The sequence below is a fragment of the Macrobrachium nipponense genome, chromosome 6 (genome assembly GCF_015104395.2).
Source record: "Macrobrachium nipponense isolate FS-2020 chromosome 6, ASM1510439v2, whole genome shotgun sequence".
In the NCBI taxonomy this organism is placed as follows: domain Eukaryota; kingdom Metazoa; phylum Arthropoda; class Malacostraca; order Decapoda; family Palaemonidae; genus Macrobrachium; species Macrobrachium nipponense.
The window spans coordinates 56474960-56494040 of record NC_061108.1 but is presented as its reverse complement, the minus strand read 5'-3'; the positions used below and the strand labels follow the sequence as shown (position 1 = coordinate 56494040).

Sequence of the window (19081 nt, the reverse complement as noted above, 5' to 3'; positions counted from 1 at the left end):
GCAATAAAGGAAGCAGTTTTTCTTTGTGACGAAACGTACCACCAGTAGTTCTTAAATAGGAGTTCCATGTCAACTGCAGGAAAATAATTGCTAAAATCCTTTTTAGACTGAGCAGGAAAGAAGTGCCATGTGTGAATGTAAAATGTATATAGTACGTTGATTTATGTGCCAAGTGTGCGGTAGCAAATCAGGGGGTTATAAAAAAATTTTAGCGCAAAAAGTCATATTTTAAATCAGTACCGCAAAGCTGTTTTTTGGAAGTCCACTTTAGTGCCAGTTTCCATAGTTTATATGGATATAGGTACATATTCTGTGAAACTAATCCTAAGCAAAGCTGAAAACTGAGATGAGCAGGCACCCAACTTTAAATAGATATTGTGAATTTGTGTCTACCTATAGGATTGTAAGAGTTGCATTTTTTTAAATCCCCACAATTTTCTGCATAAGAAACACCCACCGAACCCTTTGGGCTCAAAAATATAAATAAAAGCCCTAAACCTCTAGGACTATACCATTCCCATTCATTTTCATACACCACACTTCCCTCAAGGAGCAGGGAAAGGTGTAATTGCCTCACCGTTATCCTGCTTAGGAGTAACTTTCACCAAGCCAATTTCATGATCTAAATATAGTACCTTTGCTAGGGAAAAACCACTCTTTTCAAATTAATCACAATGCCAGTTTTTCTCAGTTTCTCGAATAGAGCATCAATTCTGTTTATTTGGGTCTCACAGTCATCACTATATAATGGGTGTCCCTTAAAAAAAAATAAAAAACTGGCCCCACACAAACTTTTTCTTATATATTCTTCATTGAATCACTATTCACCTTTAGTTTACAGGTCATGACAGAAGTAACACCTGTGAACGCAACTAGATCTCAATGGGAGCTCCAGCAAAGAATATATTGCATCAAACGTTATAACAAGACAGGCTCGTTCATGAGAGTGAAGGACACTTTCGTGCAGCAGTTTGAATGTGAAAAGGCCCCCCTCTAAGAGCAGAATTCAGGACTGGGTGGACCACTTTGAGAACTATGGAACAGTGGAGAACCTCAATGCAGCCAGTGACAACCTTCCAGGCCATTCAGGAAGCACACAATATGGACTGCAATCTCAGCCAGGGGCATCATCGGACCATTCTTCTTCGAGGAATCTGGCGCAACAGTGACAGTCACCAAGGAGACGAACGTTGAGGTGCTCAAAATCTTCAAGAGTGAGCTGCAGACCCTGTACCCATTGCTTGTGGGAAAGTTCTGGTTCCAGCAAGATGGAGCAAGCTCTCACATCTCAAAGCTGTCCCGAGATTGGCTGAAAGAGAACTTTAGCTATCATGGAGGAGGTCAGAGCCATTAGTCGGTCAGTTTGTAAGGATGTCATAGACAACTTTGTGCTGTGCCTCAAGAAATCCATAGAGCTAAGTGGAGGTCATCTCAAACACATGATCTAAAATAAAGATAAAAGTCCAGACTTGTTTTTTTTCATTATGTTTTTAAACACAATAAACTATTTATCATGAAAGTTTCATATTCGATTTTTGCAGAAAATTTAGAAATTTGACCTATTCAAAGTTGGGGCCTGTCCATTTTGGGTCACCCTGTATTATAAGGTCGCTGATGTAAATCGCACAACCCTCTAATTTACATGTTACTAAATTCATCAACCTCTGAAAGGTGGCAGCTGCGTTTTTCATGCCAAAAGGCATCTCTTTACATTCCTACAATCAGTCACCAGTAAGTAACGAAGGCTGAAATTTTCTTTGCCCTGGAGTACGTCACACCTACCAATATCCTTTCAGTGATTTCCTTCGACTTCGACCAGAGGTCAAAGAACTGTTCCTTCTTCCTAGCAAACTCAACAAAAGTTATTTATATCCTGGGTCTTCATGAAATTTCTGAATTTTTGTCGATAGGCCTCTGGGACCAAATCATAGGCCTTCAAGATTACAGCTTTTAAAGTATCATAATCTGAACAAAAATCTTTTTCAAAGTATTAGGCATCCTCTGGGCCTTCCATTGAATCAACAAGGTCCACATGTCACTGGGCCATTTTAACTTTTTCTGTATTCTTTCAAAAGAGTCGAAAAATTCACATACATTATTCTCTTCAAAGACAAGCACTAATTTCAATGCACTCAGTACATCAAAAATATTATTATTAATCATTGGATTTATTATTATTATTATTATTATTATTATTATTATTATTATTATTATTATTATTATTATTATTATTATTATTATTGTACTTAGGAAGCAGACCCTCTCTGAAGCATACTTTATGAAAAATAATGGCTACTTCAGCAGTATTAGGGTTGTAAAGATTCTTCACTATTTTTCAAATAGGGGCGTTTTCCACGCTACTTAAACAAGCTAGTAGAGTGCCTATGGAGGTCATTATCAAATACAGGGTCAAGATCAGTGTATATATTTCAATTAGACAGATAAAATATGATATAATAGTTATCAGAGTCATTTGCAGTTCTCTATCTCACTTTTTCTTGAAGTGAGCTTTCACCTGGAGCTCCCAGCTTATCAGCTCTTGGCTGATAAGCTGAGGGTGGACTGCTTTTGGTGTGGGTGGGTCTAGAAGCCAGCTTTGTACTGGCACGTGCTCTTGCTTCTTAGCAGCCCGTAACTGGTGTGGATGGAGTTTTCTCTTCAACATACCATTTGGCTCCATTTTAACAACTGGGCCAGAAAGGAAAAGTTTTATAAGAGATAAAGTATTGTAGAAGCAAGTCCCAGTAGGTAGGGGAGCGTAGGACGGAATGGATAAATTTAGAGTTGAAGAAAAATTTTGGGATTCAACTTCCCTTGTGATGTGAGGAATGATGCAATGAATGGATCAAATTTTACCTATACAGATATGTTGTTCACTTGAGAGTGGCTAAGTGTGTTGCTCTTCTCTGACCGCTTGTTAAGGCCCTGAGAAAAGGAACACGGATGGGATGATTAAGTAAGGAAGCTGCTGTTCGGATTGAACATCAGGTGCTTAGGTTTAAAGGTTAGGATGAGGTGGGGTTGTAAGTAGTTCAGCAGTGTCTCTCTGTTTACAGGTTTCCTTGTGAGAAGTTCAAAGAGAATGATGATTCCTTCGAATGTAAGTGTTATTGAGCTTTCACTCACTGCCTTGGAAACTCGGTTGGCTCTGTCAGAAGGGGAAGGAGAAGGTTGTGAGAATGGGGTCTGGGAAGGAGGGTTGTCAACCTTAGAGGTGGATGGGAGCTTAGGTTTGGAAGGGAGGGGAGAGGAAGGCTCTGAAGTACTTGGAACTGCTTCTCTGGGCATCAGCTTGTCACTGGCTATCTTCTGTAATGCTGCTTTGGCTTCTTTCTGCAGCTTTATCCTGATCATTCCATCTTCTTCCTTGGATTCTGGGACAGGTCTCGAAGGTTTTGTGTGAGGCAGATGTTAAGAAGTTTGCTTGATCGTCTTAATTTTTCAAGTCGTAACTTGCACTTTTTATTCAATGCATGATGTTGGAGAGAACAGTTTGGGCATTTGCTTTCAACGTTTTCTCCTCTTTTGGAAGCATCTAGGCATTGCTTGGTTAGGTGATTTTTGCTGCATATACCATACCTCTCTGTGGCTGTGCAGTGGCTGCTATGGTGCCCAAACTTGTGGCACTTGAAGCATCGGAGTGGCTCAGGAATGCAGGCTTCAATGGGGAATGATCCCCCTATACCAAGGGAGACTTTTTTGGGGGTTGCTCTTTGGATGGTGGCAATGACTTTCCTTGTGGGAATAGTGGATGTTCCAGTTTTAATACTCCATCTTTTAATATCTATAATATTTTCCAGTTGCAGAATAGGATCAAGAGGCAGGATAGTTGGGTATCTGCAAATGACTGCTTTCATGATTTTCTCTGATAGGTCTAGCAGTGTAAAAACAGTATTCCCTCTAAGATTCTCGTCTGTGTATCTGCTTTTTGGGGTAATAATATCACCCACTAGGTTAGATCTAAAAGACATTTTTAGAGTTGGATTTTCTTTCTCCAATCTTGCTACTTCAGCATAGGTGGCTCTGTACTTAGGAAGAGATGAAGAGGTATTAATTGTAACAGACTTGATGGGAGGAGAGGTTCTTTCTTCTTGGATTGGTGTTTTCTTGAAAGCTTTCTTCTTCTTGCATACAGTGGTCCATCCTTCCATCCTCCAGTGTTGAATTCATCTTCCAACAGAGAAGGAGCAAAGCTTGTCATTTCAGTGTTTACATCACTTGAGCAAGTTTCAATTGAAGTATTTTCCTCATCAGACATCTATTGATGGGAGTTTTTCTCTCTGGGGATAGAGTCTGTGGATATATTATCCTTTTCAGGGATGGTTGGTGGTTGGGTGGGCTTATGAAGACGAGTTGGGAATTCCATGTTCTCATTGACAATGGACGGGAATCTCCTCTTCAGGAAGGGTTGGTGGTTGGATGGGTTTATGATGGGTATTTGGGAAATTAGAGTTTGAGAAACTATGTTCCTTGCAGATTTTCTTCCAAAGATCCTGGTGAACAGGTGAATTAAAATTGTAACGTTGTTCCTCGCAGGTTTTTCTCCATTGTTCTAGCTCCGGTGATGTCTCCAGATTCACAGTCAAAACGGAAAAAACAGCAATGATTTTGGTGTGGTATCCATCCTCCTTATATTTGGGGTCATCAGTAGGGGGTCTGTCCCATGCTGATCTCCTGTTGGCTGGTGGCAGTAAGTCTGCTTTATCATTGGTGGTCTCAAGCCACTTTTGCCGTGTTGATGGTTGCAAAGCTGCAGCCATCTGGACCTCCTTAGCGGTGCAGTGATGTTGCTGGGCATTGCATTACGATGCCAGAAGTGTTGGCTAATTTGATTTTTGTTGGCTATAGCCTATAGGAGTATCTCGTTTGGGGACATTGTCTTCCGTAGCGTTGTTGTGATCGGTGGTGTCAATGTTGGTGGCAGGTCTTTTCGTACTAATGGGGAGGAGAAATTCTTCCTATGTTGTATCTAGTGCTGGTTTTATTTGCTGGATGAGAAGCACCTCCAGCAGGCGTAACCAACGGGCATCAGGGGCCTTCCCGATGATCTTCGTGTTCTGGATGATCACATCCCGGGAGATAGCCTCTTGATGTTTGGTGTGGGTGTGATTCTTGATAGCCCCCTCTTGGGCATGGCAGGAGAGTCTCTAAGTAGGGTGATGCTGGTCATACCTATGTAGGCGCCACTGCAATCGTGGACTGGGCATGTATACTAGTACACCATATACATCTGCTTCAGAGGGTCTCATACCTATTGGGAGGGGTTATTTTCCATAATTAGGTCCCACGTCCTCTGATTCTGGTAGTATATGATTAAGTCAATTTTCTTGGTGTTGTCTGTCAGGGTTACATTTTCAGAGACAATCTTCTTAATGGAGTCCTCTTCTTTACAGTAATGGGAACTGATGAAGGCTTTATAATAGAGCTTGATATTATCCTGGGGGTTGGGCTGCAGGCTCTCACTACTGTACCATTTCTCCAGGGCTGTGCGGACTTCATATTTGAATACCTGTTATTCACGAGTACTTGTGAGGCACAGTCGAGTTCCTGATGAGTATCCTGCCAGGTTGTGCAGTGGGAGAGAGCTCTCCTGATGAAGGCCCTGATCATCGAGGAAGGGGAGCCGATCGTCAGTGCAGTATTCAACCGTGTAATTCAGCACGTTGCACTGTAGAAATGCCCGACTGAGGCCTTCTACCTCATCCTTATTGTAATTTTTATGACAATAATAATAAAAAATGACAATAATAATAATACAGTATTATTATTATTGTCATTTTTAGCTGGTCCTCTGGTGTAAAGGTTAGTATCGTAGAATGCCACTCAGATGTCGTGGGTTCGCTTCTCTCCCAAGGCGAGGAAAAATCACTGCTCTGTATCATGATAATCATTTACTGCTGCAGTGTGAGGTCTGCAGTGGGAGGTAGAAACCAGCATTCATTGGAAACTTGATTTCAGGTCAGTAGCCCCTGTGTGCTTGTTCCATGTGAATAGGTTTCATTTACTGAAATAATAATAATAATAATAATAATAATAATAATAATAATAATAATAATAATAATAATAATAATAATAATAATAATAATAATAATAATAATAATAATTATAATAATAATAATAATAATTATTATTATAATAATAATATACTTTATTAAAAGTAATGGGTACGTCACGACTAATTTGATTTTCATTGGCTGCAGGAGTACCTCGTTCAGGGGCGTTGTCTTCTGTAGAGTTGTCGTGATCGGTGGTGTCATCGTTGGTGGCAGGTCTTCTCATACTCGTAGGGAGGAGAAATTCTTCCTGTGTCGTATTCAGCACAGGTTTTATTTGCTGGATGAGAAGCACCTCCAGCAGGTGTAACCGACGTGCACCAGGGGCCTTCCCAATGATCTTCGTGTTCTGTATGATGATATACCGGGAAATGGCCTCTTTATGTTTGGTGCGGGTGTGATTCTTGATAGCCCCCTCTTGGGCGTGGCATGAGAGTCTTTTCGACAGGCGCATGGTAGTCATACCTACGTAGGCGCCGTTGCATTCGCAGACTGGGCTTGTATACTGGTACACCACATACCTCTGCTTCAGGGGGTCTCGTACCTGTGGAGAGGGGTTATTTTTCATAATAAGGTCGCGCGTCCTCCAATTCTGGTAGTATATGATTAAGTCAATATTCTTGGTGTCGTCGGTCGGGGATGCATTTTCAGAAATACTTTTCTTAATAGAGTCCTCTTCTTCACGGTAATGGCAACTCATGAAAACTTGATATTATCCTGGGGGTGGGGCTGTGGGCTGTCACTACTATACCATTTCTCCAGGGCTGTGCGGATTTCCTTACTGATTAATTTATTAAATATCCATTATTCATAAGTAATTGGGAGGCGTGGTCGAGTTCCTGGTGAGTGTCCTGCTAGTTTGAGCAGCGGGGGAGGGCTCTCCTGACGAAGGCCCTGACGGTGGTGCTTTTGAATCTGGCGGGGCACTCTCTGTCACCGTTGAGGCAAAGTCATAGATTAGTCTTCTTTGTGTAGACGGAAGTATGAAGACCATCTTCCATCTTGCTTACAAGGACGTCGAGGAAGGGGAGCCAATAGTCGGAGCTGTATTCAACTGTGTAATTCATCACACTACACTGCTGAAATGCTTGACAGAGGGCTTCTAACTCATCCTTGGCGTTGACTTGCACAAAGATGTCGTCAATATAACGTCCATATCTGCGGGGTTGCTGCATCCTGGTGAAGACCTGTTCCTCCACGGTGCCCATGTAAAAGTTAGTGAAGAGGACCCCCAGTGGGGAGCCCATCACCACGCCATCCTTCTGGCGGAACATCTGGCCATGGTGGGTGGAGAAAGGGGCCTTCTTCGTGCAGATCTTCAGCAGTGTACAGAGCGAGGCTTCCGGTATGTTGAGGGGGGCTATCGACGGATTCCTGTAGACACACTAAAGGATGATATCTATGGTTTCGTTGACAAGCACGTTCGTAAATAAGGACTCCAACTTCCAGCGAGGCGATAATCCTGGTGCCAGGGGCGTCCTTGATGGCTTCTAGGAATTCTGCCAAAGACTGCAGGCTGTTCCGACTTGGGACTTAAAGGGTCAAAATTTGACTAAGGCGTTTAGCCAAGGTGTACGTAGGGGCGGTCATCTGGCTGATGATCGGCCGGAGGGAGTTTCCTTGTTTATGGGTTTTTACGTTGCCGTATCAATAACACACCAGGAACTCGACTGCACCTCCCAAGTACTTGTGAATAATGGATATTTAAATAAATTAATCAGTAAGGAAGTCCGCACAGCCCTGGAGAAATGGTACGGTAGAGAGAGTCCGCAGCTCCACCCCCAGGATAATATAAAGCTTTATTTTTAAGCCTTCATGAGTTCCCATTACGTAAAGAAGAGGATTCCATTAAGAAAAGTATTCCTGAAAATGTATCCCCGGCGGACGACACCAAGAATATCGACTTAATCTTATACTACCAGAATCGGAGGACAAGCGACCTTATTATGAAATATAACCCCTCTCCACAGGTATGAGACCCCCTGAAGCAGACGCATGTGGTGTAATACAAGCCCAGTCTGCGAATGCAGTGGCGCTTACGTAGTTATGACTACCATGCGCCTGTCGAAGAGACTGTCATGCCACGCCCAAGAGGGGGCTATCAAGAATCACACCCGCACCAACATCAAGAGACCATCTCCTGGGATATCATCATACAGAACACGAAGATCATCGGGAAGGCCCCTGATACCTGTCGGTTATGCCTGCTGGAGGCACTTCTCATCCAGCAAATAAAACCTACACTGAATACGACACAGGAAGAATTTCTCCTCCCTACAAGTATGAGAAGACCTGCCACCAATGATAACACCATTGATCACGACAGCTCTACAGAAGACAACGCCACCGAATGAGGTACTCCTGCAGCCAATGAAAATCTAATTAGCCGTGACGTCCCGTAGGGTAGCTCAACGCCCATCAACGTTACCGTGCTGCTCAGGTCTAGACAGCTGCAGGACCTGCAGCATCGCAGCCATCGACTCAATGAAAGTGGCTTGAGACCTGGCTCAAGCCACCAATGAAAAAGATTTACCGCCACCAGCTAATAGGAGATCATCATACAGAACACGAAGATCATTGGGAAGGCCCCTGATGCCCGTCGGTTACGCCTGCTGGATGCACTTCTCATCCAGCAAATAAAACCTACACTGAATATGACACAGGAAGCTCCAGACGAAAGCTCGCTTCAAGAGAGAGAGAGAGAGAGAGAGAGAGAGAGAGAGAGAGAGAGAGAGAATCATTAATGACTGATGACTATGGTATCATAGTTTATCAGTAAAATTCAAATATATACACCTATTTTGACAATGTATTTGATCATGACCTCTATAGGCGCTCTACTAACCTGTTTAAGTAGCACGGAAAAAGCCGCTATTCGGAAAATAGAGAAGAATCTCTACAAGTGTAACGCTGCTGAAGTAGCCATTACTTTTAATAAAGTATGGTTCAGAGAGGGTCTTCTTCCTAAGTACAATAATAATAATAATAATAATAATAATAATAATAAGATAATAATAATTTTGAACTTGAAGTTAGGCTCTGGAATTAGGAAAGGCTAACATTTATGGAAGGTTGTTAAAGCAGCCATAGTATATAAGGAAACTTTAGATGTGGTTAAAGATGATAGAAAAGTCACAGAACAGAATAATATTAATGATATTATGATTATCATTATTATTATCATTATTATTATTATTATTATTATTATTATTATTATTATTATTATTATTATCCAAGTTATTCCTGTAATTTTAACATTCGAATTTCACGCTCCCATTCTTTGGCCCGCTCTTCCACATAATCATCAGCCATTATTGTTATTATCTAAGTTATCATCTTTCATATTACCTTCTCTTTTCTATCATCTTCAACCACATCTAAAGTTTCCTTATGACTATATATACTCTGGCTGCTCTAACAACCTTCATAAAAGTTAACCTTTCCTAATTCCAGAGAATAACTTCAAGTTCAAAAATTCAGCAATTGGCCAAAGTAGATGCCTCAACCTGGCCACTGGGGGGCAAGGCAAGCCAACCCAACTCAGCACCAGTCCCAAATAGGGAGGGTTGGAGTCGGGAAGGGCATCCGTCTGTAAAACCTCATGCCAGAAATTTTATGAAATGAGTCTTACAAGGAATTAGAATAGGGCTAGGTTGTCACCCGGAAGTGACCCACAGATACATCGCCCTAACTCTGTGGACATGCAAGGGCTACTGCATCGTGAGCGAGCAGGTCTAAAGAAGCGAGGTCTAGAACTAAGAGTATGAACATCAAATGTTGGTACAATGACAGGAATAAGGTGGGCAATAGCTGACCTTATGAAAACAAGACGAGTAGATATTCTCTGTGTACAGGAGACAAGATGGAAAGGTAACAAAGCGAGGGAACTTGGGGAGGGGTATAAGATATTCTATAGCGGAGCAAATAAAGAAGGTAGAAATGGTGTTGGAATAATTCTGTCAAGTGAAATGACGAAGGAAATCTTGGAAGTAAATAGAAGAAATGATAGGATTATCTGGGTCAGGCTGATAGTTGAAAATTGCACTGTTAACATCTTTAGTGCATATGCACCCCAGATAGGACGCTCAGATGCAGGGAAAGATTGCTTCTGGTCGGACCTAGAGGAGGAAATGGAAAAGGTACCAGTTGATGAAAGATACCTTGTTGGTGGTGGTCTGAATGGGCACGTAGGCCAGATTAACCATGCGATCAGCCGTATACATGGTGGGTATGGCTATGATGAAAGAAATACAGAGGGTGAGAGAATTGTTGATTTTGCTGTGTCCAAGGATGTGGTGCTGGTGAACACTTTTTTCACCAAGTGGCAAGAGCATCTAGTTACGTGCAAAAGCGGAAGAAGGTAGACTACTTGATGTATAAGAGGAAAGATTTACGCGAGGTAAAAGATTGTGAGATCATACCAGGAGACCATGGGAGTGTGCAACATCGTTTGGTAGTGATGGAATTGGTTATGGAAATTGAACAAATAAGGAATAAAAAAATGCAAGGGCCAAAAAGGATTAAATGGTTTAAGCTGAAAGAGATCGAACTTTGTAGGCAGTTTAAAGAAAAATTTTTAGTGGAACTAACACATGAAATTGAAGATGTTGATGAATGGTGGAACAGAACGATGGAAATAATACTGAGGGTTGCTAGAGAAATACTGGGTGAGAGTAGTGGCAAGATGTTCGGAAATAAGGAAACGTGGTGGTTCAATGAAGAAGTGAAAGATGCAACAAAGCAAAAGAGAGAGTCAAATAAAAAGTGGGAGGGGGCCCAAATGGTAGAAGACTGGATGGTCTATAAGGAAGCAAATAATTTGGCAAAGAAAACTGTAGCAATTGCTAAGGATAGAGCATATGATCAGTTTTACAAAGAGCTAGATACCAAGGAAGGGAAAGGAAAGATCTTTAAACTGGCACAAATGAGAAATAAGAGTACCAAGGATATAACACACATAAGACAGATGAAGGATAAGGATGGAAATGCACTGAGAGATGAGAGAGACATAATAAGGAGGTGGGAAGAATATTTTGAGGCTTTACTGAACAAAGAAAATGAAAGATTTCTAAGAGGAGATGGACACACAAATTGTGGACCAGTCACAGAAATAACAAAAGCTGAGGTTAGTGGCACTGGGAAAGATGAAAAATAGTAAAGCAGTGGGACCGGATGGCGTACCTGCAGAAGCCTGGAAGGCTCTTGATAAGGAAGGATTTGACATATTGTGGCAGTTAATGAAAAAGATTATGGAAAGTGAGACGATACCCAAAAAATGGAGAGAAAGTATATTAATCCCAATGTTCAAAGAGAAAGGGGACAGTCAGTGTTGTGAAAATTACCGAGGAATAAAGCTCATGTCACATACACTGAAGGTATTTGAAGGAATTATGGATGAAAGATTACGGCAAAAAATTTTCATCGGCAGACAGCAACTAGGATTCATGAAGGGGATCAGTACTGTGGATGGTGTTTTCACTCAGACAAATTATGGAAAAGTACAGGGAGAAGCAAAAGGTCTTGCATATCGCCTTTATATACCTTGAGAAGGCATATGACAGAGTAACACGTCAGGAAATATGATGTCTCAGGGAGAGAGGAGTGATGGAGAAGTATGTCAGAATGATCAGGGAGATGTATAGAAATGTAAAGACCAGCGTCAGATCTACAGTTGGAAGAACAGAAAATTTCCAAGTTGGAGTCGGGCTACATCAGGGATCCGCTCTGAGCCCACTTCTGTTTAACATCGTCTTGGATGTGTTAACAGAGGATGTCAGGGAGGAGCCACCATGGTGTCTGCTCTATGCAGATGACATGTTCTTGGTAGCCGAGAACAGGGGAGAACTGGAGGGGAAACTTGAAAGATGGAGATATGCCTTGGAGAGTAGAGGTTTAAGGATAAGCAGGAAAAAGACAGAATATATGACAACCGAATTGGATGGCGATCAGCAAACAACAATCAAATTAGGCGGAGGAAACATTAAAAGGGTCCATAAATTCAAGTACCTTGGCTCAGTGATTGACAATGAGGGGAACATGGACGAGGAAATTAACAACCGGATCCAGTGTGGTTGGAACAACTGGAGGAATGTGTCTGGTGTCATATGTGACAGGAAAGTCCCTATAAGATTAAAGGGCAGAGTGCACAAGGCAGTGGTCAGACCAGCAATGACATATGGATTGGAAGCAGCACCACTAAAGAAAACAGAGGGCAAAAAGTTGGACGTGACCGAGATGAGAATGCTTAGGTGGATGAGTGGAGTAACCAAAAAGGACAGGGATAGAAATGAACATATTAGGGGTAGAGTAAAGGTCATTGAAGCATCAAAGAAAGTGCAAGAGGCAAGGTTAAGATGGTATGCATAGCCACCTGATGAGAAGAGAAGAGCAACACATGGCAAGAGAAGTGATGGACGTGGAGGTGGATGGAACACGAAGGAGAGGAAGACCTAAGACCAGGTGGAGAGATTGCATTAGAAATGATATGAGGGAGAAGGAAGTACGGGAGGAAATGACACGGGACAGAGGTAAGTGGAAGAGACTCATTAAAAACGGCGACCCTGAATTGGGATAAAGCTGGGAAGAAGAAGAAGAAAAAGAGGCCAAAGTAGATGCCTCTCTAAATCGTAAAGTTTCTGTTCCCTGGCAGGATCTGCCATATCTTCAAAACAATGCATTTCCTTACTTAGACGCCCTTAGAGAACTGTCCTAACCTTCAGTAACCCGATTAAACTTTCGCAAGCATCTTGTGTATCAACTAAAATCTTCCACAAGCAATCCTATAAATAAATTCGTTATCGAAAAAAGAAAATATTCAACTTCCTCGAATTTTCATTCACATTACATCTTCACATAATGACACAACCAGCGCTGTTAAAAACGAAATGTCCGGGTTGGAAATTACGGGTAACCCATTCCCAATCATCATCTTGGTCACATCGCTGTCTCCCCCTTCATCTTATCCTTCTGTTTTCATTTGTAAGCGTCAGATTTTCATCACTCTCGCTTTGGATAACTTTTTATCACGATCTCTTGTACTAGGATCGCAATTATCCATGTCATTTCCTTCTATATCCGATTCACGTTCATCTTCAGAAAATGAGAAGAGAAGGTCCATAAAGCAATTCTTGCCAAAAAGGGATCCTCTCTCGATCTGCTGACGTTAAAGTGAGGATGGGTGCTTGTCTCCTCCTCCTGTGACATCTTGATGAATATGAATGAATTTAAGGGAAATGTGTGCATTCATAATATTATGAATTCACTGATTGGCAACTGTCAGAATGTTCCCATTCCAAGAAAAAAGAGGCCAGTGTTTTAACCACCAGTCTTTCACTTACGTAAGAGGGAAATAAAGGTGTATTCGGGTTCCAGGGCAGCTGGATAAATGTGTCATTAAACGCTACGAAAGTATTCAGATGGTAACATGTTTTTATTGTGAGTACTATTTTTTATTTAAACATTTATTTCTTTTATTTTTTCTTGCTTTTTGTTTTGCTATTATTGCGAGTCATTTTATTTCTTATCAGCACTGAGTTTATGTCAAGTAAATAATCTATGCAGTGTTAAATCCAGTGCTATTATTCAGTCCTTGGCGGGTCTTGAAGCAAGATGAATTCCTTAGGAAGTTCCAAATCCTGAAAGTAAGAAAACAGTGATCAAAAGAATACACTATATTTGCGAAAAACATCATCTCCAATCTGAAAGCGAAATTAGCTTGATCCTAAAGAAATCAGAAACTCAATCTTTGCCGACATCCAGAAAGTGGGAAAGAGAACGAATCAGTGGCTGAGTCACATTGTACGGTTTGTCTTCGCATAACTTCCGTGCGTAAATTATCTTAGTGTAAAAAAACAATGGAGCTGTTCACACTGTGCCGTCCGTTTATGATTCGTCTTTCTTGCGGCTTTCACCTTAACGTATGGGATATATTTGGAAGAAATCCCTGACAAATAAGAGGTACATGACGCGTATCATTCATCATTATCCCTCAACCATGCTAAACATTGCTAATGCCCAAAGAAGGACTTTTATGGAATTCTTTAGATTTCTCTCTCGTGCGCCTTGTAGAACATTTCCTCCCTGTCCAGCCATGTCTACTAAAGAATTTTCATTCTTAGTGGCATTTTTCTGGGTAATATCAATAGCACTATCACGTAAGCAATCGTGCAAAATGCAAATTGCAAATATAACATTATGAACATTACCTGGAAGCAAATTCATTGTCATTCTGATGTACTGTAAACTTTTGGCTCAGTACCCCAAAGGCGTTCTCAAAACCTTTCTAGCTCGTGAAAGGCGATAATTAAAATACGTTTTTGGGTATCATCATTTCTCTATGAACCGGGATAAGGTCTCAGCAGAAAAGCTTCTGGGGGAAAAGCTTCCTCCCCGACACTGACATCAGGGGTAGTACTAGATGAGACTCTGGGCAGCTGAGCTGGGGAGGGAAAGTTCAGAACGCCTTTTACTCAATGGTCACCGAGCTTTGAATGAGAAAAGATACCGCCATCACTATTTTTGCCATAAGACCCGATATCAACCGCAATAAACTTGACATTTGTATCAACGAGTGCAACATTACATGTTTTCTATCTGTGGCTCCAACACAATTCGGAAAGTTCCACAAATTGCAAAAATCTGCACCCAAATCCTCTCATGTATGCTCAGCATAGCTTCAGATTTCAATCTCTTGATGGCAGATGGACAAACTTCCTTGACAATATAATAACCACCAGAATGGCAAAGGCAATAGCTGAACGCTAAGGTTCCAAAGCTATCACCAGAAAAAATCATCAGAGAGAGAGAGAGAGAGAGAGAGAGAGAGAGAGAGAGAGAGAGAGAGAGAGAGAGAGAGAGAATTTTTCTCACGCTTGAACTAGAGGTTCAAACACGCTGTTGAACAGTTTACTGTGACTATGTACATAAGTCGTATTTTTATTCTCCAAAAAGAGAATGGATATTATAAATACATAATATTAATCATAATCATATAAGGTTTTATAGTCTGAAAATACCGGAAAGTCTCAACATTTTCAGGTCAAGAATGCAAATGACGATGGGCGTTCGCTACGAGATCAGCACCGAAGATATCCAAAAAGATGCTCTACAAAAAGTGGTCAGGAAGCTGTCAGCGTACCAAAACATAGATATGCGGAGGAAATCTCTTTCGTCAGTAATCTCCTACGTGAAAGGCAAACTGTAGGCAACCATGGTAATGAAAGAACGGAGAATATCGAATCGAGGAAGTGGGTGAAAAAGAAACCTTGACAGGATATAAGCAAAGTGAAAATAATCCAAAGCAAATGCATTGCGAAGAAAACTCATCTAAAGGTGGTATCAAATGAACACCTCATTCATATTCTCGCCAAGTGAGCACTAAACTGTATTTAGTGGAAGATCATGTTAACACCGAAGAAAAACTTACAGACGACTCATATTTTTCTAGAGTATGGCTACCACTGTAAAAACCTGTCCACCCTATTAAAAAAAATGTAAAACACAGGTGCTATCTATAATTGCTAATTCAGGAATGAAGCAATTCGTTGAACAAGTCTCGATCGCTCTAGGAAAGCATTCAGTCTCTTTAACACCAGTTCCGTCACCATCAAACATCTCACCTGACGAAACAGAAAATCAGTCCCACATGATGTAACTTATATGGGATACCGCACGTAGGGGGCTAGGGGGTGGCACTTGCCCCTCACCCCCTGAAATCCTGGAAAAAATGTATATATATATATATATATATATATATATATATATATAAATAAATATATATATAATATATATATATATATATATATATATATATATATATATATATATATATAATATATGTAGATATACGTTTTTCCAGGATTTCAAGGGGGTGGGGGTCCATTATTAGGGCTGTTGCCTTGTATAATAAGGCGCCCTATGAGGTAATGTTAGACTTACGATAATCTTACGCTAAGTCGGTTGGTATTGCACTGCCATATTCATAGGAGTGTCTTGGGGTTTGTAGATCACTTACGAAGTCGGTATTATCTTCTTTGGTTATGACGACGATGTGTTAAACTCATGATGATTCGGCAATGATGTGAGGTTCTAGTAGGAAACACGAAGTATCAAAATACATATATTCTTCTGAGTTTACATGGTGAAGATCAGGTATGATTGTACAAGTCTTCTAATGACGATAGCTTGATCGCTCATGCCAATGATGATGGCTAATTCTATTCTCTCTACATGATAAAGCTTAGGTAAAGAGATACAGGTCTGCCAATGATCATGGCTAACCATGTGGTACTGACTTTCCGTGTCGTCAGGTGAGATATATATATATATATATATATATATATATATATATATATATATATATATATATATATATATATATATATATATATATATATAAATTACATTTGTTACAGTTAAAATCACTTGGTTTTCCTTCCATTCCACAGTGTATTTTTTCAATTTAAATAAATTAGAACTATCCATATTACATTATAATATTTATATGCAGTATATAACTGCCATATTCTTTCAAGAAATGCTTGATTTCAGTTGAACAGTAAATGGAACTACTGAAAATAAAATCAATGCAACTTTCTGTGTATTTTTATTCTTTGTCGCTGAGATATCACTATCAACTTTAAAATGGAAAAAGGAAGAGATGAATCCTGCATCGATGAAGAATGACTACTATTTTCAGAGGCTGGACAGAGTCAGGTTGGGTGGGTAACATTATTATACAGATGGTTCACTTATGGAAGATGGCAGAGCAGGAAGCCGGGTAACCGTTCATCAGAATGGAGAGGAGGTATATATATTCTCTGTCATGACAATCATCATACAAATGCTCCATATTACAGTCAGAACTTCTAGGTATGACAACTTTGTTGAGTATCATCAAAAGGAATAAGGACAATGCCGTAATAGCGACAAACAGATAGCCTGAGTGCCCTGCAATCACTAACACCAAGAAAAGTTGAATCAAATTTCATAGTGAGAAGAGCTTTAACCCTGCTATCGCAGATCAGACAAGCAAGCAGAATGGTCGCATTCAGTTGGGTGCCTTCACACATTGGAATCAAAGGCAATGAGAGAACTGAGCTGCTTGCTAAAGAAGGTGCAAGGAAGGAGAGAGTAGACTATAAATTGGCACCATCCCTGAGTATGTTGAAGGACTCGGTTGGAATGGAAATGATGCAAAGATATAATGAGAGAATAGAGAGGCTCAAAGAAACGCTCATCAATAAGAAAATACCTTGAAATTACTGAAGGAAAACCATCCTATTACAAACTTTACGAACTGGAGAGCAGAGGAGGGCAAGCAACGTATAGCAGACTAAGGATGCAGAGGCGATACCTTCGGAAGGTACTCCCAGCTGTCAGTCCATCAGAAACATGTTGCAAACTATGTGACGAGTTAAGGAAGCACACTCTAAGTCATTATCTCGTGGAGTGTGAAGAGATGACTCATTACAGGCCACAGGGAGACAGACTGAGTGAAGTTGACTTCCACAAGCATTTCCTGCAACCTGGTGAGCTGAAAAGGGTTTTGACTTCTCATCCAATAGACATTTATATACTGTAAAACGTTGTGCATAAATTAATTATAGTACGTTCTTACTCTCCAGCTAACTGTTAGCATCATTAAAGTTGTTATGTTTTCACATTTTTTCTTTATAGCGTTTATATAAAATTTTGATGTGTTAACCTCATCTAAATGTAATTCTTTCAGTTAAGTAATTATTTACATACTGTGCATAAACTAAATTGTAGTACATCTAATTCTGCAGCTTCCTGTTAGCATCATTAAAACTTGTATTTCTACATTTTTTATTACATTTACATAAAATTTTATGTGTTGGCCCCATCTAAATGGAATTAATTCTGTCTTATTTGAAGTTTTAACGTGATATAAAGTAACAAATTGCACATTAATTACTTTAAGTAGCAATTGTGTTCCTCAAGAGAAGCCTGATAAAATATATATATTTTATTGCAGCAATTAAATTTATCTTCCTAACACCCAGTATATATAAAAGTTGCATACCTTGTAATATTTAAGACAAAGTTTGCAGTGCAATCTTTTAATGACTAATTCCCACTAAACCTATTGTAATTCCCTCATATAGTTATCTGTAAGCATATCATCCCTGATGATAGATGTTTGTTTAAGTCATCAAGAGGATTTTCCCTATACGCATACCGAGTCCCGGTTGCCTGTTGTACTGTACTTTGTAAGTTCCTTTGCACAATTAATGGTTTCTTTTCTCTGTCAAATCTTGCTCCACTTAAATCATTGGCATCACAGTTCCGTTGCATACAATAATATATATATATATATATATATATATATATATATATATATATATATATATATATATATATATACATATGATTGAAAAATATGCTGCGGGCTCCCATAGATGTAAGCTCTTTTTCTTTTTGTGTCTTGATTATCATATTTACTCATCTTATGTTTATCTGTCAAATTAATCACAATAACAAATTATCTGAAAAGGAAATTCCTGTTTTTTTCAGTTTGTAGCAGAGATACTCATACTAATTATGAAAAAGAACCTCGTTGTTTCATGTACTTAGTATCGTGTGCTGTTACTATTAATTCAACAATTATTTTTTCTCTTCGCAGTAAAAATAAGAAACTAGAATTAAAAAAAATCCTTCTTCCTATTATTATCATTATTATTATTATTATCATCATCATCATCTAAGTAATGGGAACTGCATTAGATAGACAGCCCAATGAGGTCTGCACAGCTATGCTCACAACTCATGCTATATGACGGTATAGGATTTCATTCAAAATTCACTAACTGGCAATCTAACATGCTCCATATTTATCTGTTATTTCAATGAGAAAACACGATTATTGCATACAACAGGGCCATAATATGAATGAAATCTGTCATATATTTCAAAACTGTAAGAAAATTTCATGTGTATATAAATTTCAGAAAAAATACCTATGAAACATTTTCAAACTTTGCCCACACATTGCTGATGCATTTGACCAA

General features: G+C 39.8%; 2 protein-coding genes across 2 annotated transcripts; both read left to right on the top strand.

The window, feature by feature from the left end:
* The first annotated feature begins 10021 nt into the window (after positions 1–10021).
* LOC135216528 (uncharacterized) lies at positions 10022–10417 on the top strand. The gene has a single exon (XM_064251903.1). It carries the CDS (start codon positions 10022–10024, stop codon positions 10415–10417), a length of 396 nt encoding a protein of 131 aa, XP_064107973.1.
* An 8-nt stretch (positions 10418–10425) lies between these two features.
* Positions 10426–11208, top strand: LOC135216526 (uncharacterized). Its single transcript, XM_064251900.1, has one exon. It carries the CDS (start codon positions 10426–10428, stop codon positions 11206–11208), a length of 783 nt encoding a protein of 260 aa, XP_064107970.1.
* Positions 11209–19081: the final 7873 nt, after the last annotated feature.